The sequence below is a fragment of the Impatiens glandulifera genome, chromosome 1 (assembly GCF_907164915.1).
Source record: "Impatiens glandulifera chromosome 1, dImpGla2.1, whole genome shotgun sequence".
Lineage (NCBI taxonomy): Eukaryota > Viridiplantae > Streptophyta > Magnoliopsida > Ericales > Balsaminaceae > Impatiens > Impatiens glandulifera.
In genome coordinates this window covers 14,324,308-14,349,296 of record NC_061862.1, presented here as the reverse complement: position 1 = coordinate 14,349,296, position 24,989 = coordinate 14,324,308, and the positions used below count along the sequence as shown (strand labels likewise).

Below are 24,989 nucleotides of genomic sequence, written 5' to 3'. Positions count from 1 at the left end.
TTTAATGTGAAAATTGTATTTTGTAAGCAAAAATTAAAATTGCTTTAAATTGAGAGGATTAAAATGAACTTGTCAAACATTTTTCTATATACTTCTTCAAATAATCTTCTGTGTTCTGATTGACATTTTCAAACTCTTTTTTTTTTTGTTGCTGGATATTCATTTCTGTAAATATGAAAATTGCCAAAATCTAGCTAGACTAGACACATGAAATAGAAAGTTCTACAAATCTGAATGCCTGGGATGTTGAGGGCTAAGGTTCGGGGTAGTGGACACGAAAACCGGCGTTTCACCTGCCCTCTCGCTGCTACCTCCTCCTCCTTCTCCCATGTCCATTGTTCGGTGAAGAAGAAAAGTCCCCGACAAAATCGTAACAAAACCACAAAGTTCTGTCACTATCTGTGAAGCATTTTGCGAGTCCCAATCCTGAAACAACAACCAACAACAGACAGGACCACACATTTTAAAAAAACAAAGTTTGTAGTAGAAAGGAAAGGTGGACTGAAGTCGAACCATCACCTTGAACATAATGACGCTGGCTAAAATAGTTAAAGTAGTGAACATCACATAATAGAAAGGAGAAACAACGGCTGTTTTGAATGTGTCCAAGGCCTGCATGCATACAACAATAAACAACCAAGCTTAATTAATTAATCAAATGGAAGAAGAAACAACATCCATACTATTCTATTCTATTCAATTCAATTAGATTATATACTTACCTTGTTCAAATAGTTTATTTGCAAAACACAACAAATTATCACAACAACACTGAAAAACCATGTCTGAAAGTATACGAATTGATTAGACCCCGAAAAAGACAACTTTAAAGCTATTCCCACTGCTTTCGCACACATAACCTGTCTCACACCAAACAAATTACAAGAATATTTATAACTACTATTTCAAAATTTAAATTTTGGCAAAAATAAAAAGGCTCAGGTGTAAATGTAACCCAACCGTAAGTGATCCAGTAAGTGAACATATTCCAATGTACACAGTCATATGCTTCGTCCCATAACGTGGTGCAAAAACAACTAAGACCACAACAAGAACCAAAACCACCGCAGCATAAACCAAGAAACCTGTCAAAAATAGCAGCCAAACCTTAATTCTAGACAATGAACACTAGTATTATCCTTAAGCTCGGTCATCACCTGGTTCAGTGGCGAGGTTCCACACTTCCTTAACAGATTCAATTATTCTCTCTTGTGGAGCGTGTAAGACTATAGTGGTTGAACCCACTAAGCAAAGAGCACAACCGACAATACCAAAGATGTGGAGTTTCTCGTCCAAAATGAGATGGGCCAGCACTGCACTGTGTAAGCAAGAAGCATCAACAACCCTTACAAAAATAATTCATTTTTTTCCGATAAAATCCTTCTTCTTTTCTTTTTTACCTAAAGATAATGCTTAGAGCTCCCAATGGGGTTACTAGAATTGCAGGAGCAAAAGCATATGCAGCAAAGTTAGCTATTTCCCCAACTATCACTGCAAAATAACTCATCTAATTTTAATACCACAAATTTCATTAAAACTCAAATGTTAATGTCACAAAAACTAGGATAAATTTTCATTTGGTAATGAATACTTACTAGTTATCATGCCAGCCCACCACCAAGGTTCCAACAAATATGAGTACCCTCCAGAACCTAACAAAATTCACAATTTATACTATCGCTGAAGATTTATTCACATAAAAAATTAAGCCTTATATCATTCTCCTACTAAGGCTTGACTTGGAAACACTTTTCTAGTTGAATCTGGATTCAAATCTTGCAGAAAACCCCAAATTTCTGAATACAGATATAGATACATTTGGTATGAAAGTTGTAGCTTATTGGATATCGAAAATCATATCATGAAATTAGGACAATCTCATTTCCGATACAACCTATTTTCAAATAGGATTCAAGTTTGGATGAGATATCAGACTGAAATGGGTTTCCAAATGAAATCTTGATAATCATTTCAATAACTTCTGTCCTTTTCGTATTGAGACAAAAAGGAAGAGAACAAAGTCCCCAAATAAAAGAAAAGGACAACATTATTACAACCTATCTCTTATTTTCCTCGACCTCTTCCAGTCCAAAACTAAACTAAGTTAACTTATAAGATCATCATGAAAAATGAAGTTCATTTCACAAACCCCACAACAATCAAACAAACAAACAAACCAAAAGAATACCCATTTGTAGAAAGCAGCAAGAAGGATAGATCATGGATGGATACAAAGATGAAGATGATAATGAAAAGAAAAGAGAATAAACCTGCTCTGGTTCCAGTTAAGCCAGCTTTCTTGAGACCCTTCTTCTTGATAATGAAACTCGACCCAATAAACACACTGGATGAAAGAGCTAGAATGAGTCCATGGACGTTGTCCGCAGACATTCCTCCCATCATTCAATCTTTAGCTAATGATAAATGGGAAAGAGAAAGAAACGACACAAAGACAAGAAGAACCCTAAACAGCTTTAATAGTTCACTTTCTCTGTTTCTCGATATTATCACAAGTAAGAATACTTGGGATTAACAAGTGGACAAACAAAAGCAAAGAAATCGATCCAATGGGAGGAATAAGGACTCGTTTTCCCCCAAATGTTCTCTTCCTCTTGGACCCAAAAATGATCTTGTTTTTTCAGCTTTTTTTCCTTTTTGGCTTCACCCTTTGGCTTTAGGGTTCGATCCCTCTTCAATGGAGTAGAGAAGATTGAAAGAAATCAAGAAAAAGACGAGATTTTTATGACGAAAACAGTAGTGGTGGTAGTGTACGACGGTCCGTTACATATTGCGTTTTATCAAAGGATTTAAAAAGAGTCCTCCGAATCGCGCGCTAGGTATATTCCTTCATTTTTTTATTTTAATAACGTTGAATTTTATAAAGTCAAAATTATTTTTTTATTTTTTATTATATTTATACTTTTAACCCTTTTATTTATTTATTTTTATCAACTTATCACCACTCCCAAGTCCCGTCAAGGCGTCATGTTCTCCCATAGATGTGTTTGCGGAACTATATAATTCATTCGGGAAATTAATCGCACTACAAAATAAAAGTGAAACGAAAAGTTTAAAAAAAAATTTATCACCACTAATAGTCAAAAACAAATTCATTCACCCCTCTTAATTTAGTCAAAAACTAGTCATTAAACTTTGATTATATTTTTTATTTTTTAAAATTTAAATAAAAATAAAAATGAATAAAATATCATATTAATTGTTTGAGTATTCTAATTGTTTATATAAAAAGTACTTATACTTTGTTTTAAAATATAATAATTATTTTTTATTTTGTAAAAGTTAGTGTCCAAGATTCTAGTAACCTTGTTAGTGAAAATTCTTAAATGACAAATTATATTTAATTATATACTTTATTCATAAATAAATAAATAATCAAATTCATAATGAATTTCAAAAATATGTCATTATAGAAGAAATCCCTAATGAATATGCAGCATACATTATATAATTGTTGATTTTTTTTTAAAAAAATAACATAATAATTAGTATTATTATTGAACCTAGTTAATAATACCTCATGGTAAATATACATTTGATATTAAACATTTTTTTTTATTAGAAAATCAAGCATGCTATATCTAGTATATCTTTTTATTTAATTTAATTAACCAGATTTCCACAATGTGCATTAAGAAAAATACTAATTATGAACATGTCCAAATTGAATGGTTTGTTTTTATGAACAAAATAGTTTAGACAAATATATAAAGTGAACTAAATTATTTTATTTAATTTCCATAATTTTTTTTTGTCATTCTTATCCACTCTTCTAACATTAAATATGAACAATATAATTTTATCGTTTTGTTAATTTTTTTACTATATCTATTTTATCTAGCCATATTTCATTTATTCAACCTATGGTTATTAATTTGACCTATTTCATTATTTTACATATATTATATTGTCATAATTAATGTGAAAAAGTGCTTTAAAACATTGAAAGTAGCTTTGAAGATGCATGTAACAATATAATTCTACTTCATGATTAATTTATTATTATTATTTTGTCAGATTCACTGTTATGCAAATATTTCACAAATGTGATTTGTTAGTATAATTAGTGATAGTTTGACTCAGTTTATTTTTTTTTTAAACTTATTTATTAAGCATTCAAATACATTTAATAGCATTCAATTTATTTTATTTATATGTCATATTTTATACTATAAAACTATTTTAACAACTTATTAAACAATTGCCACTTATAAGTTGAATCAAACTTAACCTTAGTATATCAAATTAGGACAAATGAATGATGAGAACCTCATTTACAATGGTTAAATCCTTGGAATTCATCAAATTCTTATTTTAATCAAATTAACCATCCGACTTACTGAGTTCATGCCAGACCAAATATTTCATGTTAATTTTTATTGTATTTTTACAAAACACACAAGAAAATGTCAAGAAAAATACCGAAACAACTAAGTTGTTGATTGGATCGCTAATCACTTTGCTCATTTAAGTATGAAAACGAACGATGATGGATTATATATTTGCTATTATTATTATGTCTAATTGTCTATAATCACAAAACCAAACATCCCTTATAATCAATTGATGACAGTTTTTCTTTCTCGTGACATCCATCACATGAAAGTGATTTATTTATAGCGCTAGACATTTTGGTCTAATTATTAATTAGTTGAGGACCTCATTAATTTCTTCTGTTTTATAGATGAGTCATGAAAGTTGTTTCTTAGGGGAAACAATATTTTGTTGATATGATCTTAATTTTAATTGAGAAAATAATGTCTATTTTGAAAAGCATCATTTATTTTCAATAAAAAGTTATCGTGGTCTCACAACAACCATATCATATAAAATCTTTGATCACATTAGAAATTATCTTTGATTTGATTGGAGATTTGTTTTATCTATAAACCAAACAACAATTCTAAACAAATTCATTTTATATTTTAACTTAATATGTTCTTACAATTCCAGTCTTTTGTATTAAATAATATTAGTTAACTTTTGTTAGACTAATTAAGATTCAAGATTCATCAATTTGTCCCATAACATTGACAATGGACATATTAAACAAGTTCAATATAAATCAACTTATATTAAAAATAATTGAACTGATGGACTGATAAATTACTTCAGATCTGATATTAACCAATGAACTTTTCTTAAACCAGTTCTTACAATATGATTCTTTTAAAAGCAACCATAAATTAATAATTATATAGACATGAAAATAATAATAATCACACTGTAAAAATATTTTTTTTCATTAAAAGGGCAATAGTATTACTTAAATTTAAAAAACAACTCCCCATAAAAAAAAATTAATTTAATATTGTGTGTAAAGATGCAATTTGAAACCGTTCCATGAAAACCGAACCGAGTTGCCCCGTTTGGAACGGTTTTTCCCCGAAACCGAACGGAGATGGGGCGATAATGATATTTGTGTCTCCCACCCTGATCTCACCCGATTATGCCCCGAACACTATAAAACATAATTAAATACATTAAATCATCAATATATTTTTTTATAAACTATATTTTATAAGAGGAGTAAGTTTATTTTTTATAATAATATAAATTTTTAATATATTATAATATATATTATATTAAAAAATTATTTGTGTCTCCCACCCTGATCTCACCCGATTATGCCCCGAACACTATAAAACATAATTAAATACATTAAATCATCAATATATTTTTTTATAAACTATATTTTATAAGAGGAGTAAGTTTATTTTTTATAATAATATAAATTTTTAATATATTATAATATATATTATATTAAAAATTTTGTTTATATAATATTATTTAATAATTTTTTTTTTTAAATATTTTATTAATGGTGTTCGCAGAAAACAGAAATAATATTAAAAAAATCCCCAAAATAATAACAGGCATAAAAATATTTACCTCTACCATCCCGCATGCATTGTCATCGGCCTTGGACCAATGTATCAAATATTAAACTGATAAGAACAAATACACTTCATCCTGGTCAAAAGTCAGAGAAAGTTATGGTTCATAAATACAATCAGCTAGACTTTTAGGATTGGGATTTTTAAAAAAACCTAGAGAGGGAAAAATGTAATGATTGGTGATGATTTTGAGGAGGTGATGATTATTTTTGATAAATAGACTTAAAGGGTATTGATATATATGAATAAAATAAAAAATAATAATTTAAAATAGAGGATATTTTAGTATTTTGGTTAATGAAATGAGTGATGTGATTGTTGAGAAGTGATTGATTGGAAAATTGATTTGGGATGGGTTTTTTAAAAAACCCAAAGAGAAGAAGGCCTTATACAATATCTGTCATTTTTGTTCACAAGCGATGTAGGAAGGTTTCGTACCATATATTTTGCTTTAAAGAAGCACAAGCATAGATTAGCTGAAAATGATCTGTACGTAAATATTCTTTGGATCAACCCATTTTTCGAGACAATTTAATAATTTCCTTTTTTCTTGTCAATTTGGCTTTCAAATTTAAAACAGACATAAGAATGGAATTATTGAGGACTAGAAAACTCATATTTCATATATATATATATATATATATTCTGATATTTATACTTTCAGATTCTAATTAATTTATTCTGTTATTATTTGACACATGTGAATATATGATATGTTATGGTTTGACAAAATAAAATAAAATTCTCTTAATTTGAGTTGGATGAACATTAATATAATCAAATATATAATAATTTAATATTGATTTGGGTGAGATGTGCCAGACCTAAACAGCAGTGCAATGCATAAGCGAGGCTTGAGTAACCACAGTAGCAAGCTACTATAATGGGCAAAAATAAAACTACTCAACATGATAATTCAATCAATTAATACATATGTAATTCAACACAAATCAAAGAAACCAAAGTTAACGAGATATTTGAATAAGAAAACGCAAATTATAAAATTCAAATAAATAAAAAGAGTAGACGTGAGTGTGAGCCATAAGTTAAATCTCAACCAATTAACAATGATATCACATTCAATGAAAGTGTACTTGCACATGAGTTTTTCTTTGTCTTCAGATATTTAAATGGGCCTGCTGCTAAGGAGAAAAACAAGAACAATTATTTTGGTTGTCTTCTTATAATCATTTGATAATTTACTTACAACCCATGTGAAGTTCATCATTTGGTAATAGATTCCATTCATCTCCTTAAAATCACAGTAAAACAGATTATTAGGTATAAATAAATAATGTAAACTTTTGGATTTTTCATATGAATAAGATTAAAAGGAAAATATTAACAATGATGTATAGTCATATAAAGATATTAAACATTCAAAGATAGTGAAAATGTTACAATTTTTTTGAGTAAGTATGACATTACAAGCCTAGATGATCCACAAATGCGATCAACAATTCTCACACTTGTTATGATAATTGGTAATATGTATTGACAAACAAAAACAAAAATAAAAAATCTAATGAGAGAATGTATTAAATTTATATATTAAATATTTTGCTCTTAACATCACGCACCAGTGGTCTAGTGGTAGAATAGTACCCTGCCACGGTACAGACCCGGGTACAATTCCCGACTGGTGCATTTATGCGGGAGTGACAGTGATGAAATTGTCTTCTTGTGGCTTACTAGGGTCTGCCATACACCATCTTTTCTTGTGGCTTACTAGGGTCTGCCATACACCATCTTTAAAAGATGATATAATAGGCTTCTGAGTTCTTCCCATCCTTTTTTTAACTTTAAAATGTATAAATACCACTTACATTTATCCATAATCCATCCACACATCATATTCAAAATGTGGTATCCATAATCCATCCACACATCATAGTTTGGTTTTTGTTATAAGTTGTGTTGTTATTTACATTCTGGTTATATTTTATTTTTGTCTGTATATAATTCTTTTATTGAATACAAAATAATCAACATAACTCAATATCAAATAAGCTCTAACTATTTGAACTTGAAAATGTATAAAATAAACTTGATAAGAATAGTCAATTAACTAGAAATCACTTATAATTGTTGATGATAGAAATAATTGAATGATGTTTGATTATATTGAGATTTTATAAAATTCAAACACAAAAAAGCCTAGCTCATTCATACACATATATATATGTGTGAACATTTTTTCAGTGCTGTATTAAAAACAAAGCAAGACCAACTACATTAACTCAATTTGAAGACAGAATATTTTCATGTAACCCTTTGTCCAAATTTAACCTTGTTGCCAAATGCACTATTTAGCACCATCGATAATAATTTTGTATTATTTTGTCAAACAGTTAATGTTCTAATTTTCTACATCCAAATTAAAATCTGAACAATTTGGTGGGCTATGAATTAATGTATAGGTAGCCTCATTAGATTGTTTACTTTTCTTTCACTCTCCACTATATTTGATCTAAAGGAATACTCTTACAATATTTTTACAAATCCTATAGGTTATATTTTTATTCTCTAACAATGTCATTCTATGTTTTCTATTACTTATTTTTATTTTGTCATAACTTTTTAGGTTTATCTTAGTTGACAACTACATGGATAGTCGAGATCGTATTGATTTGTTAAATTATGGTAAATTTAGTGTAGAGTTCTTGAATGGAATAAATTTTTTTCTAGAATTTGCATTTCGAGAGGGTGGCAATGGTGGAAAAGTTTGTTGTCCTTGTAAGAAATGCTTGTTGAATAAGTTAAGTTCGTGTTGAGATATATGTGAAATGTCAACATGGATGGTCCAATCAATCATTTGATATATTGATGAAAATTTTGAAAGATGCATTTCCTAATAGTGACACATTTCCAAGTTCATAAAAAGAAACAAAAAAGATTGTTGATACTTGGGTCTTAAGTATGAAAAAATCGATGCGTGTCCAAATAATTGTATGCTATTTTGGAAAGAACGCAAAGACACCAAGGTGGAGAATGTGAAACTTCTCAATGGAAAAATAATGAAGCAATCACCTAACAAATTCTTTGAAATATAGTGGAGTGAAGAAGAAAAAAGTCGCTTCTAAAATATTGAGGCACTTTCCTTTGATAGCCAGATTACAACGTCTCTTTATGTCATCAAAGACTTCAAACTTGATGGTTTGGCACGATAAGGAACACATTAAAGATGAAAAAATACAACATCCATCTGACTCAAAAGCATGAAAATCTTTTGATTCTATTTATTCAAATTTTGCTAAAGATTCTCGTAACGTGAGGTTGGGACTCACAGTTGATGGATTTAATCCATTTAGAACAATGCGAGTTAATCATAGTACATGGTCTGTGATCTTGATGCCTTACAATTTTCCTCATTGGTTGTGCAGGAAGGAAGCTTATATGATGTTGTCATTGCTTATTCTCGGGAAATGACATTATTGTTTATTTACAACCTCTTATTGAAGAGTTGAAGAAACTTTGAGAGTTTGGTGGGGAGAGTTTTGATGCTTCAAAGAAAGAAACTTTCAAACTATATGCAATTTTTTTTGAAAAAACGGTTAATATCATTTCATTAAAAATTCTAAAAGTGGGAGGGTCAAAAATCATAGCTAAACATACCCTATCTATGATTAAAGGATGAAAATTAACGGACCCTAAAGTATCTGATTAGTAACATTCACACAACCATACAACAAATGTTATAAACTAAAAGATTACAATTAATAGCAACTCCTAATTATCCCAATAAGAGTGTTTATTTTCATATAAGCATACTACGCTATGTGACTTTATTCCCCTTCCCCTTGCAATGAAAGGAGATTGAATTGAAGAGGATGATGAAGCTTGTTTTTTTTCATTGTGTAATCTTTCTTTGAAGGTACCCGTGCTAATATGATATTCTCAACTTCAACTTCAGTTTAAGGATTCTTGTCTTTGTTTCATTCAACTTCATCTATGGTATCCTCTGCAACAGCCTTAGTAACCTCTAATTCAACTTGATTATTCCTAAATATCCTCCTCTCTAGTTTCCTATATTACATCTTGACTTGTTTGATAGTTAACTTCCATCACCTTCTTCATCTCTATTTCATCGCTACCTTTATTCTTTCATTCAACATAAACCCCTTTAATATCTTTCATTTAATTTCATTGATTTCTTCATTTTTAGAGTCCTCATTGGTTTCTGCTTCTTTTTCTTCCTCCACATTTTCAATTTTCTTTTAGACTCTTCTACTTATTTTTCTTGATTTCTTATCTTCTTGGCCTTTCAGTATCTTATTCTATTCTTCCATAGCTTGAGCACATTTCTTGCTAGTATATTAGAAAGTATTATAGAATGCACACCTATCTGGTCTCCACTCATAAGTAATTATCATGACATTAGATTTTCTTTTCTATCGACCACTATCATATTATTCGGCAATGTGCTATGAGGATTCACCTCTATGCTAATTTTAGCAAAGGATAGATGCTCTCCTCCTTCTGCTTTTGGGCCCATGTATAATAGTTTTCCCAATAACCCTACAAAATGACTAATAACTTCTGCTTTGTACATGTATGTAGGAATATTTTAAAGCTTGAACCATAACTATACTATCTCCTTAATGTGGATTATTAATGATTTTCTAACCTATGGTAATTTGTTTGGATGGAGTACATTTGAATTTTTTACATGTCCTTGTTGTAACGAAGATACTTTTCGAAATATTTGTTAGATAACAAAATATTTTGTTATATGGGTCATCGACGTTTTTTAGATTGATGTCACAATTATCGATTTGACTTAAAATCTTTTGATAGTGAAGAGGAATTAAGACCATCCTCTTTTATGCTGCGTTGATCAAAATTCTTAGATCAATTGCAAAATATTAAGTTTAATTATGGAAAACTTAATAACAAAGTTACGGGCGTTATTAAAAAGACATGAAAAAAGAAGAGCATTTATTTGAACTTCCATATTGGAAGCACAATCTGTTTCGTCACAATCTTGATATTATGCATATCAAAAAGAATGTTTGTGATAACATTGTGAATACTTTATTAAAAGTTAACAAGAAGTCAAAAGATAATGCAAATGTCCGTCTTAATTTGCAAAAGATGAATATCATAAAAGATTTGTGGCTTGAACAACAAGGTCAAAATAGATATTATGTCCCTCTAGCATGCTTTACTAAGTTTTCGGATGAGATGAACAAATTTTTAGAAGTATTAGGAATATCAAACTTCCAGACACTTATGCAACAAATATTTCACGTTGTATTCGTAGTCAACGTAAGCTTTATAGAATTAAAAGTCATGTTTTAATGCAAGAGCTTCTCCCTATTGCATTACGAAATACTTTGCCATTGAAATTGTCTTCAATATTGATAGAGTTGTGCAACTACTTTAAACCTGTATGTGAAAAATCTCTATCAAGTTCGGAGGTAAAATAACTTCAAGACAAGACACCAATTATAATATTATACCACTTAGAAAAAATATTTCTACCATCTTTCTTCACAATTATGGTGCATTTGGTCGTCCATTTAGCAGATGAGGTCGAACTTGCAAATCTAGTATTTTTCAGATGGATGTATCCAATTGAGAGGTAATGAGTTTGTATTTTTATTAATAATCTAAGAATATATTAGTATTAATCTTAACTTAAAGGTACTTGGGAAAATTGAAATAATATGTACGCAACCGAGCACTCCGAAATGCTCAATAGCTGAAGGATATATTGCGGACGAGTGTTTAGCATTTTAGTGCTCGATATCTTGATGGTAGTAAAATGATAGGAGAAAAATCAGTGAGAAATCATGCACATCAACAATCAAATGAGCAAATATGTTTAGTTCATAATGTGAGACAACATTATGGAGCGATACAAACTTTGGATGAGTTGATCATCGACATGATCTATTCAATTGTGGTACAATTGAATTTTTTTGAAAGTAAGTATATATTTTTCTAAAGATAAAATATTTTATAACTACCAATACCATAATTAATTATTTATAGAGATAATTGTTGGGTGTGAATGCGATTGAAGTTTGACTCATTTTCTGTTGTTTATCGATTCCGTTGTACCACTAACTCACCAAAGGCTTCTCTAGTCTCCAAACACCACAAAAGAATTTGACGTATGCCTCCCACCAAGAGAGTAATATCTATTTATATTATTAGGTCAAGTCCAGTAAGTGGGTTACTAGAGATTGGGCCACAATGTTGGGCCCACCAATACCCAACAATCATCATACTACAATCAAAAGATTACACCGTCATCGTCTTTTATCACCACGTGAGATTGATTTTTTTTTTGTGTGAAAATTTCCAAAAGTGGCTTAAAGAAAAGGTCAATAACTCGTCATTATCATTTAATGGGGGAATAACTCCAGAAACTAAAATTATTGCTCGAGGTCCACATCGAATTATGAAAAGGTTTAAAGCATATAATGTGAAAAATGAATATATATTTCGTATTAAAGATTCTGAAGCAAATTTAAGCACTCAAAATTGTGGAGGGATGGTTATTTCAAAAACTAATAGTTATGCAAGTACGAGTGATCAACTATGAAATAAAAGCCTAGTCCGTTTAAGAGGTCCAGAAGCCCTGAAGTTCAGAAGCCCAAAAGCCATAAGTCTAGAAGCTCAAAAGTCCTTTTGTATTAAATGGGGGAAGAGTTGTCTTATTGGAAAAAGACTTTTGAGGTGTCCTTGTTTTACTATAAAAGGTGAAGGAAGTGACCTTATCACATCTGAAAGTCATCTAACATACACTTGTAGAGATAGTGAGATCTCCTTTTTGTTTAGCTATTATCTTCATTTGTTTCGTGTTTAACATTTGATTATAGTGAAGTTTATTTTGGACAAAAGTCCCGTGATTTTTACTCCTTTTTTGAGGAGGTTTTCCACGTTAAATTCTTAGTGTTCTTGTTTCATTTTTATTTCCTTTTATATTTGTTGTTTCTCTCCTAAAGATCTAATCAAGCGAGGAATAATTTATTATAACAAAGGTTGTGATTATTACGTTTTATTCCCAACATAGAGGAGATGAGGTGGATTAGTTGAGTTAGAAGTTAAAAGGCTGAGGTAAATTTAAAAAAATAATTAATAATTTTGTCAAATTTATATATATATATATATATATATATATATATATATATATATATATATATATAATTTTACAACTTAATAACCAAATTAGACCCTATATCTTACTTGATATATAAAATTTACATTTCTCCCGTATTAGAATAGACATTTGATATTTTGATACTCACACGGTAACTATTTAGGTTTATATGACCTAACTTGTAATGATGACTTATTTAAAAACATATATATAGTTTGAAGTTGAAACTGAATTTAACTAATAAATATTATTAAATTTGTTAATATATACATAATTAAAATATATTTTAAAACATTATTTGTTCTAAATTAACACCTAAAATTGAAAATTGTAAAAAAATCCCACAAACCCAGCTTTAGTTCTGGAGCTGAGCAAACCAAACATGGCTTAGTTTTCCATGTATATTTTAATTTTTGTTAAGTCATCTTACCAATGATGAATTTACGTTAGGCTGAAGGGTGGACCCTGAAAAAGAAGAAGGGCAAAACCCACTTTTATAAAAAAATTCAATTTAATTTAATATTTACTTATTTAATCCTAAAAAAATGACCAAACTCATTTTCATTTTATTTTTTTCAAGTCACACACAATTTTCTTTTCAAGCTCACCGATCTATCCCTACCCGTTAGTAAGGAAGTCGAGTCTTGAGAGAAAACAACACTAATAAATAACATGTCATACATTATTATTTGGTTGAATAATTTATTTTTGTTAAATTGTTATTAGATGAAACAGTAAAAAACACTCAGGAACTAAACAAACGAATTGCATAATTTAACTAAATTAACAATAAAAACTAAAAAGAGTAATACAATTTATAACACATATTTTGCAAGACAACTCTATAAATAAAACCATAATCTGTGATTAAATTCGGTACATACACAAATGCGATCAACCATTCTCAGGATAGTTGACTTGTTATGATCATTGGTAATATGTATTGACAAACAAAAACAAAAACAAAAACAAAAACAAAATAAAAATCTAATGAGAGAATGTATTAAGTTTATATATTAAATATTTTATTGTTAACATCAAGCACCAGTGGTCTAGTGGTAGAATAGTACCCTGCCACGGTACAGACCCGGGTTCAATTCCCGGCTGGTGCATTTATACGGGTGACAATGATGAAATTGCCTTCTTGTGGCTTACTAGGGTCTGCCATACACCATCTTCAAAAGATGATATAATAGGCTTCAGAGTTCTTCCCATCTTTTTTTTAACTTCAAAATGTATAAATACCACTTACATTTATCCATAATCCATCCACACATGATAGGCTTCAGAGTTCTTCCCATCTTTTTTTTAACTTCAAAATGTATAAATACCACTTACATTTATCCATAATCCATCCACACATGATAGTTTGGTTTTTGTTATAAGTTGTGTTGTTATTTGCATTCTGGTTATATTTTATTTTTTATCTGTATATACTTCTTTTATTTAATACAAAATAATCAACATAACTCAATATCAAATAAGCTCTAACTATTTGAATTTGAAAATGTATAAAATAAACTTGATAAGAATAGTCAATTAACTAGAAATCACTTATAATTGTTAATGTTAGAAATAATTGAATGATGTTTGATTATATTGAGATTTTATAAAATTCAAACATAAAAAAGCCTAGCTCATTCATCCACATATATATGTGTGTGAACATTTTTTCAGTGCTGTATTAAAAACAAAGCAAGACCAACTACATTAACTCAATTTGAAGACAGAATATTTTCATGTAACCTTTTGTCCAAATTTAACCTTGTTTCCAAATGCATTATTTAGCACCATCGATAATAATTTTGTATTATTTTGTCAAACAATTAATGTTCTAATTTTCTACATCCAAATTAAATCTTAGCAATTTGGTGTGCTATGAATTAATGTATAGGTAGCCTCATTAGATTGTTTACTTTTCTTTCACTCTCCACTATATTTGATCTAAAAGAATACTCTTACAACATTTTTACAAGTCCTATAGGTTATATTTTTATTCTCTAACAATATCATTCTACGTTTTCTATTACTTATTTTTATTTTGTCATAACTTTTTAGGTTTATCTTAGTTGACAACTAAATGGATAGTCGAGAACATATTGATTTGTTAAATTATGGTAGATTTAGTGTAGAGTTCTTGAATGGAATAGAAAATTTTCTAGAATTTGCATTTCGAGAGGGTGGCAATGGTGGAAAAGTTTGTTGTCCTTGTAAGAAATGCTTGTTGAATTAGTTAAGAATTCATGGAGAGATATATGTGAAATGTCAACATGGATGGTCCAATCAATCATTTGATATATTGATGAAAATTTTGAAAGATGCATTTCCTAATAGTGACACATTTCCAAGTTCATAAAAAGAAACAAAGAAGATTGTTGATACTTGGGTCTTAAGTATGAAAAAATCGATGCGTGTCCAAATAATTGTATGCTATTTTGGAAAGAACGCAAAGACACCAAGGTGGAGAATGTGAAACTTCTCAATGGAAAAATAACGAAGCAAGCACCTAATAAATTCTTTGAAATATAGTGGAGTGAAGAAGAAAAAAGTCGCTGCTAAAATATTGAGGCACTTTCCTTTGATACCCAGATTACAACGTCTCTTGTTGTCATCAAAGACTTCAAACTTGATGGTTTGGCACGATAAGGAACACATTAAAGATGGAAAAATACAACATCCATCTGACTAAAAAGCATGAAAATCTTTTGATTCTATTTATTCAAATTTTGCTAAAGATTCTCGTAACGTGAGGTTGGGACTCACAGTTGATGGATTTAATCCATTTAGAACAATGCGAGTTAATCATAGTACATGGTCTGTGATCTTGATGCCTTACAATTTTCCTCATTGGTTGTGCAGGAAGGAAGCTTATATGATGTTGTCATTGTTTATTCTCGGGAAATGACATTATTGTTTATTTACAACCTCTTATTGAAGAGTTGAAGCAACTTTGAGAGTTTGGTGGAGAGAGTTTTGATGTTTCAAAGAAAGAAACTTTCAAACTATATGCAATTTTTTTATGAAAAAACGGTTAATATCATTTCATTAAAAATTCTAAAAGTGGGAGAGTCAAAAATCATAGCTAAACATACCCTATCTATGATTAAAGGATGACAATTAACGGACCCTAAAGCATCTGATTAGTAACATTCACACAACCATACAACAAATGTTATAAATTAAAAGATTACAATTAATAGCAACTCCTAATTATCCCAATAAGAGTGTTTATTTTCATATAACATACTACGTTATGTGACTTTATTCCCCTTCCCCTTGCAATGAAAGGAGATTGAATTGAAGAGGATGATGAAGCTTGTTTATTTTTATTGTGTAATCTTTCTTTGAACGTACCCGTGCTAATATGATATTCTCAACTTCAACTTTAGTTTCAGGATTCTTGTCTTTGCTTCATTCAACTTCATCTATGGTATCCTCTGCAACAGCCTTAGTAACCTCTAATTCAACTTGATTATTCCTAAGTATCCTCCTCTCTAGTTTCCTATATTACATCTTGACTTGTTTGATAGTTAACTTCCTTCACCTTCTTCATCTATATTTCATCGCTACCTTTATTCTTTCATTCAACATAGACCCCTTTAACATCTTTCATTTAATTTCATTGATTTCTTCATTTTTAGAGTCCTCATTGGTTTCTGCTTCTTTTTCTTCCTCCACATTTTCTATTTGCTTTTAGACTCTTCTACTTATTTTACTTGATTTCTTATCTTCCCGGCCTTTCAGTATCTTATTCTATTCTTCCATAGCTTAAGCACATTTATTGCTAGTATATTAGAAAGTATTATAGAATGCACACCTATCTGGTCTCCACTCATAAGTAATTATCATGACATTATATTTTCTTTTCTATCGACCACTATCATATTATTCGGTAATGTGCTATGACGATTCACCTCTATGCTAATTTTAGCAAAGGATAGATGCTCTCCTTCTTCTGCTTTTGGGCCCATGTATAATTCCTACAAAATGACTAATAACTTCTGCTTTGTACATGTATGTAGGAATATTTTAAAGCTTGAACCATAACTATACTATCTCCTTAATGTGGATTATTAATGATTTTCTAACCTATGGTAATTTGTTTGGATGGAGTACTTTTGAATTTTTTACATGTCCTTGTTGTAACGAAGATACTTTTCGAAATATTTGTTAGATAACAAAAAGTTTTGTTATATGGGTCATCGATGTTTTTTAGATTGATGTCACAATTATCGATTTGACTTAAAAATCTTTTGATAGTGAAGATGAATTAAGACCATCCTCTTTTATGCTGCGTTGATCAAAATTCTTAGATCAATTGCAAAATATTAAGTTTGATTATGGAAAACTTAATAACAAAGTTACGGGCGTTATTAAAAAGACATGAAAAAAGAAGAGCATTTATTTGAACTTCCATATTGGAAGCACAATCTGTTTCGTCACAATCTTGATATTATGCATATCAAAAAGAATGTTTGTGATAACATTGTGAATACTTTATTAAAAGTTAACAAGAAGTCAAAAAATAATGCAAATGTCCGTCTTAATTAGCAAAAGATGAATATCATAAAAGATTTGTGGCTTGAACAACAAGGTCAAAATAGATATTATGTCCCTCTAGCATGCTTTACTATGTTTTCGGATGAGATGAACAAATTTTTAGAAGTATTAGGAATATCAAACTTCCAGACACTTATACAACAAATATTTCACGTTGTATTCGTAGTCAACGTAAGCTTTATAGAATTAAAAGTCATGATTGTCATGTTTTAATGCAAGAGCTCCTTCCTATTGCATTACGAAATACTTTGCCATTTAAATTGTCTTCAATATTGATAGAGTTGTGCAACTACTTTAAACCTGTATGTGAAAAATCTCTATCAAGTTCGGAGGTAAAATAACTTCAAGACAAGACACCAATTATAATATTATACCACTTAGAAAAAATATTTCTACCATCTTTCTTCACAATTTTGGTGCATTTGGTCGTCCATTTAGCAGATGAGGTCGAACTAGCAAATCTAGTATTTTTCAGATGGATGTATCCAATTGAGAGGTAATGAGTTTGTATTTTTATTAATAATCTAAGAATATATTATTATTAATCTTAACTTAAATGTACTTGGGAAAATTGAAATAATATGTACGCAACCGAGCACTCCCGGAATGCTCAATAGCTGACGGATATATTGCGGACGAGTGTTTAGCATTTTAGTGCTCGATATCTTGATGGTAGTAAAATGATAGGAGAAAAATCAGTGAGAAATCATGCACATCAACAATCAAATGAGCAAATATGTTTAGTTCATAATGTGAGACAACATTATGGAGCGATACAAACTTTGGATGAGTTGATCATCGACATGATCTATTCAATTGTGGTACAATTGAATTTTTTTGAAAGTAAGTATATATTTTTCTAAAGATAAAATATTTTATAACTACCAATACCATAATTAATTATTTATAGAGATAATTGTTGGGTGTGAATGCGATTGAAGTTTGACTCATTTTCTGTTGTTTATCGATTCCGTTGTACCACTAACTCACCAAAGGCTTCTCTAGTCTCCAAACACCACAAAGAATTTGACGTATGCCTCCCACCAAGAGAGTAATATCTATTTATATTATTAGGTCAAGTCCAGTAAGTGGGTTACTAGAGATTGAGCCACAATGTTGGGCCCACCAATACCCAACAATCATCATACTACAATCAAAAGATTACACCGTCATCGTCTTTTATCACCACGTGAGATTGAATTTTTTTTGTGTGAAAATTTCCAAAAGTGGCTTAAAGAAAAGGTCAACAACTCGTCATTATCATTTAATGGGGGAATAACTCCAGAAACTAAAGTTATTGCTCGAGGTCCACATCGAATTATGAAAAGGTTTAGAGCATATAATGTGAAAAATGAATATATATTTCGTATTAAAGATTCTGAAGCAAATTTAAGCACTCAAAATTGTGGAGGGATGGTTATTTCAAAAACTAATAGTTATGCAAGTACGAGTGATCGAACTATGAAATAAAAGCCTAGTCCGTTTAAGAGGTCCAGAAGCCCTGAAGTTCAGAAGCCCAAAAGCCATAAGTCTAGAAGCTCAAAAGTCCTTTTGTATTAAATGGGGGAAGGGTTGTCTTATTGGAAAAAGAGTTTTTAGGTGTCCTTGTTTTACTATAAAAGGTGAAGGAAGTGACCTTATCACATCTGAAAGTCATCTAGCATACACTTGTAGAGTTAGAGAGATCTCCTTTTTGTTTAGCTATTATCTTCATTTGTTTCGTGTTTAACATTTGATTATAGTGAAGTTTATTTTGGACAAAAGTCCCGTGGTTTTTACTCCTTTTTTGAGGAGGTTTTCCACGTTAAATTCTTAGTGTTCTTGTTTCATTTTTATTTCGTTTTATATTTGTTGTTTCTCTCTCCTAAAGATCTAATCAAGCGAGGAATAATTTATTATAACAAAGGTTGTGATTATTGCGTTTTATTCCCAACATAGAGGAAATGAGGTGGATTAGTTGAGTTAGAAGTTAAAAGGCTGAGGTAGATTTAAAAAATAATTAATAATTTTGTTAAATATATATATATATATATATATAATTTTACACCTTAATAATCAAATTTGACCCTCTATCTAACTTGATATATAAAATTTACATTTCTCCCATATTATAATAGACATTTGATATTTTGACTACTCAAACGGTAACTATTTAGGTTATATGACCTAACTTGTAACTATTTAGGCTACATGATGATGACTTATTTAAAAACATATATATAGTTTGGAGTTGAAACTGAAATTAACTAATAAATATTATTAAATTTGTTAATATATACATAATTAAAATATATTTTAGAACATTACTTGGTCTAAATTAACACCTCAATTGAAAATTGTAAAAAAATCCCACAAACCCAGCTTTAGCTCTGGAGCTGAGCAAACCAAACATGGCTAAGTTTTCCATGTATATTTTAATTTTTGTTAAGTCATCTTACCAATGATGAATTTACGTTAGGCTGAAGGGTGGACCCTGAAAAAGAAGAAGGGCAAAACCTACTTTTATAAAAAATTTCAATTTAATTTAATATTTACTTATTTAATCCTAAAAAAATGACGAAACTCATTTTCATTTTATTTTTTTCAAGTCACACACAATTTTCTTTTCAAGCTCACTGATCTATCCCAACCCCTTAGTAAGGAAGTCGAGTCTCGAGAGAAAACAACACTAATAAATAACATGTCATACATTATTATTTGGTTGAATAATTTATTTTTGTTAAATTGTTATTAGATGAAACAGTAAAAAACACTCAGGAACTAAACAAACGAATTGCATAATTTAACTAAATTAACAATAAAAACTAAAAAGAGTAATACAATTTATAACACATATTTTGCAAGACAACTCTATAAATAAAACCATAATCTGTGATTAAATTCGGTACATACACAAATGCGATCAACCATTCTCAGGATAGTTGACTTGTTATGATCATTGGTAATATGTATTGACAAACAAAAACAAAAACAAAAACAAAAACAAAATAAAAATCTAATGAGAGAATGTATTAAGTTTATATATTAAATATTTTATTGTTAACATCAAGCATCAGTGGTCTAGTGGTAGAATAGTACCCTGCCACGGTACATATCCGGGTTCAATTCCCGGCGTCTGCCATACACTATCTTTAAAAGATGATATAATAGGCTTTAGAGTTCTTCCCATCTTTTTTTTAACTTCTAAATGTATAAATACCACTTACATTTATCCATAATCCATCCACACATGATAGTTTGGTTTTTGTTATAAGTTGTGTTGTTATTTGCATTCTGGTTATATTTTATTTTTTATCTGTATATACTTCTTTTATTTAATACAAAATAATCAACATAACTCAATATCAAATAAGCTCTAACTATTTGAATTTGAAAATGTATAAAATAAACTTGATAAGAATAGTCAATTAACTAGAAATCACTTATAATGGTTGATGTTAGAAATAATTGAATGATGTTTGATTATATTGAGATTTTATAAAATTCAAACACAAAAAAGCCTAGCTCATTCATACACATATATATGTGTGTGAACATTTTTTCAGTGCTGTATTAAAAACAAAGCAAGACCAACTACATTAACACAATTTGAAGACAGAATATTTTCATGTAACCTTTTGTCCAAATTTAACCTTGTTGCCAAATGCATTATTTAGCACCATCGATAATAATTTTGTATTATTTTGTCAAACAATTAATGTTCTAATTTTCTACATCCAAATTAAATCTTAGCAATTTGGTGTGCTATGAATTAATGTATAGGTAGTCTCATTAGATTGTTTACTTTTCTTTCACTCTCCACTATATTTGATCTAAAAGAATACTCTTACAACATTTTTACAAGTCCTATAGGTTATATTTTTATTCTCTAACAATGTCATTCTACGTTTTCTATTACTTATTTTTATTTTGTCATAACTTTTTAGGTTTATCTTAGTTGAAAACTACATGGATAGTGGAGAACATATTGATTTGTTAAATTATGGTAGATTTAGTGTAGAGTTCTTGAATGGAATAGAAAATTTTCTAGAATTTGCATTTCGAGAGGGTGGCAATGGTGGAAAAGTTTGTTGTCCTTGTAAGAAATGCTTGTTGAATTAGTTAAGAATTCGTGGAGAGATATATGTGAAATGTCAACATGGATGGTCCAATCAATCATTTGATATATCGATGACAATTTTGAAAGATGCATTTCCTAATAGTCACATATTTCCAAGTTCATACAAAGAAACAAAGAAGATTGTGGATAATTTGGGTCTTAAGTATGAAAAAATCGATGCGTGTCCAAATAATTGTATGCTATTTTGTAAAGAACGCAAAGACACCAAGGTGAAGATTGTGAAACTTCTCAATGGAAAAATAAAGAAGCAAGCAACCTAACAAATTCTTTGAAATCTAGTGGAGTGAAGAAGAAAAAAGTCGTTGCACTTTCCTTTGATACCCAGATTACTACGTCTCTTTATGTCATCAAAGACTTCAAACTTGATGGTTTGGCACGATAAGGAACACATTAAAGATGGAATAATACGACATCCATCTGACTCAAAAGCATGAAATCTTTTGATTCTATTTATTCAGATTTTGATAAAGATTCTCAACGTGAGGTTGGGACTCATTGTTGATGAATTTAATCCATTTAGAACAATGCGAGTAAATCATAGTACATGGTTTGTGATCTTGATGCCTTACAATTTGCTTCATTGGTTGTGCAGGAAGGAAGCTTCACTAGTAGGAAAAAGGTCATTTGTAACGACTGCTAGTAACGGCGCTCGAATGCCCTTACTATTAATTTTTTTCAGTAACGGTTAATGAAAACCGTTACAAACAATATATTATCAGTAACGGTTGAAATAACCGTTACAGATAAGGTGTCAGTTACAGTCTTTGGTTACTGTTATCTGTAACAGTTTAGGCGAAAACCGTTACTTATATTATATCTGTAACGGTTATATTGAATCCGTTACAGATAGTTAACGTCTTTTCTTATTTGCTACAAGTATCTGTAACGGTTATGTATTAAACCGTTACAGATATTGACTCAAATTAATCATTTGGTAAGAGATATCAGTAACGGTATTTTTGAATGCCGTTACCAATTTCTATCTGTAACGGTTATTAACAAAACCGTTACTGATATTGAGCCGTCTTTTCTTATTCTTTGCTAGCTTCTGTAACGGTTTTGTTAATAACCGTTACAGATGAACTTTGTATATCTGTAACGGTTTTACTTAACCGTTACAGATAAGTCTAATAACTCCCGCGCGCGTTCCTTCTTTCTTTCTTTCCTTTCTTTCTTTCTTTCTTCTTTCTTCTTTCTTCTTCCGCGCTCCCGTTCTTCTCCTCCCTGCCGTAATCCACCGTAATCCGCCGCCGCTAGTAGAAGACGCCCGCCGATCATCCGCCGCCGCTTGTAGAAGACGCCCGCCGATCATCCGCAGCGCTAACAGGTAAGTTTCTCTTCTATCTGTTCTTCCTCCCATTCTTGCCGGTTGATTGATTTCTCCGGTCGACACCCTTTGCCGCCGCGCCGCCGCATACATTTCCTTTCACTCAGGTAATATTTCTTCTTCTATCTGTTATCTGTTTGCTTAATTTGTTTACTGGTTTATTATCTTCTCTGTTTTTTGGTTTAATTTGTCTATCATTCATGATTTATTATCTTCTCTGTTATATATGGCTGATATGTGGTTTATTATCTTCTCTGATGTGATTAGCTATGTGATTAGCTATGGTGTCTGAAAAAAATTAAATCCATTTTGTTCTTCTTTCAAGTTAAGTTAGCTTTATTGGCAAATTTATTGCTTGCTGCTGATGTTAACTACTCTAGACTTGTCTCATAAGTACTGTACAAATGCTAGAGATTGTTTATTTGAGCAGTTATATGTATGCCCTCCATGTTCTAGGAGTGTGATTTGCAAATTGTGTTGTATGGTATGATTCACACTCTGTTGGGGCAGTAGCAGGCCTTGCTGTGGCAATACTGTTTACTTGGAGAGTATATTAGTATGCAGTTAAACTGGTTTCCTGCACAATATTGTACTTGTGATTTTGACCTCGTCTATTCATGATTTCAGTGTTAATCTTGTTTATTTTTGTTCTTTAGGTGTACTTATTGATTGTAATTTGTCTTCTTTATAGACTGCAGAGCTATAGTAGTTAGAAAACTTCCTTATTAGTTCTTCAGAAGTAGACAGTTTTAATTGCACTTTAGATCAAAGGAAAATTTCCTTATTATGCAAATTTCCTTATTAGTATTGCATTGATTAATATATTCCAGTAGGCGAGGTTTCTTCATTCATTAATTTAATGATTCGTTTAAATCAACATTTATGCATAACCTTTTTATCATGACTGGAGTCAGATGATGATCATGATTATACACAATTTTTGTTTCTCCTGCTGTGCTGTGCTGATTATTCATCGAGATTGGAGATTAAATTTTTATGTGTATTTGTTCTTCCAGATCAGCGCCTCCCATTCTCGAGAGCTCTGCCAGTTGATCGTCCGTCCCATTTGCCGCCGCACTCTATCGATTAAGGTATTTCGCTGCAACAATCTTAATTATAGTTTTGGTGTATTGTTTTAGATAGATGGATGACTTCTTTGCGTTTGAATTGTTGAATCAGGTTGCATATAAATTTCAATTCTTACTGTTTCAAATTGCCATTGTCTTTGCTGCCGCGTATTGTAGTTTACACTTCAAAATCCAGGTTAGTTCTTATTTACAATCAATGTTGAATGTTAGGTTAGTGGATAATTTGTATGTTAGGTTAGTGGATAATTTGTATGTTAGGTTAGTGGATATAATGTATGTTAGGTTAGTGGATAATTTGTATGTTAGGTTAGTGGATAATTTGTATGTTAGGTTAGTGGATATAATGTATGTTAGGTTAGTGGATAATTTGTATGTTAGGTTAGTGGATAATTTGTATGTTAGGTTAGTGGATAATTTGTATGTTAGGTTAGTGTATAATTTGTATGTTAGGTAAATTATTTGAATGTTAGATTATTGGATTGGTAGATTAATAAATGATTTGTATGTTTGATTATTGATGTTAGGTTGTTGGATTATTAATTTGTATGTTAGGTTAGATGGAAATCCCAGACAAAACATGGATGACTATACTTCGTACTGATCCTAAATATAGTGAGGGGGTTGACAAATTCATAGAATTTGCTGAAAAGTCTACGGGTAGATCATCGATTGCATGTCCTTGTGTAAGGTGTGCAAATCGAGTATATGAGAATAAGAGTGTGGTTAGATCCCATCTAATTGTATACGGCATAAGACAAAATTATGGTTTTTGGTATTTTCACGGTGAAAAGAGATCAATTGGACGTCAACTTGTAAATGCTGTTACCGAGAATGTGGAGGAAGATGAATCAGATGATGGAATTGAAGA

General features: G+C 30.3%; 1 protein-coding gene, 1 non-coding gene and 1 pseudogene across 2 annotated transcripts; 1 reads left to right on the top strand and 2 right to left on the bottom strand.

Annotated features, from left to right (window-relative positions):
- Window positions 1-55: 55 nt before the first annotated feature.
- On the bottom strand, window positions 56-2,750 carry LOC124920800 (probable magnesium transporter NIPA2). The gene is made up of 8 exons (XM_047461363.1): window positions 2,271-2,750; window positions 1,596-1,652; window positions 1,401-1,491; window positions 1,158-1,318; window positions 961-1,085; window positions 723-860; window positions 520-612; window positions 56-426 (listed from the first exon to the last, which is right to left on the bottom strand). Exons 1-8 carry the CDS (start codon window positions 2,401-2,403, stop codon window positions 223-225), a joined length of 1,002 nt encoding a protein of 333 aa, XP_047317319.1. The 5' UTR covers window positions 2,404-2,750; the 3' UTR covers window positions 56-222.
- A 3,150-nt stretch (window positions 2,751-5,900) lies between these two features.
- LOC124923258 lies at window positions 5,901-6,016 on the bottom strand (annotated as a pseudogene).
- Window positions 6,017-14,067: 8,051 nt separating this feature from the next.
- TRNAG-GCC lies at window positions 14,068-14,138 on the top strand. The gene has a single exon. It is a non-coding gene; the product is annotated as a tRNA-Gly (tRNA).
- Window positions 14,139-24,989: the final 10,851 nt, after the last annotated feature.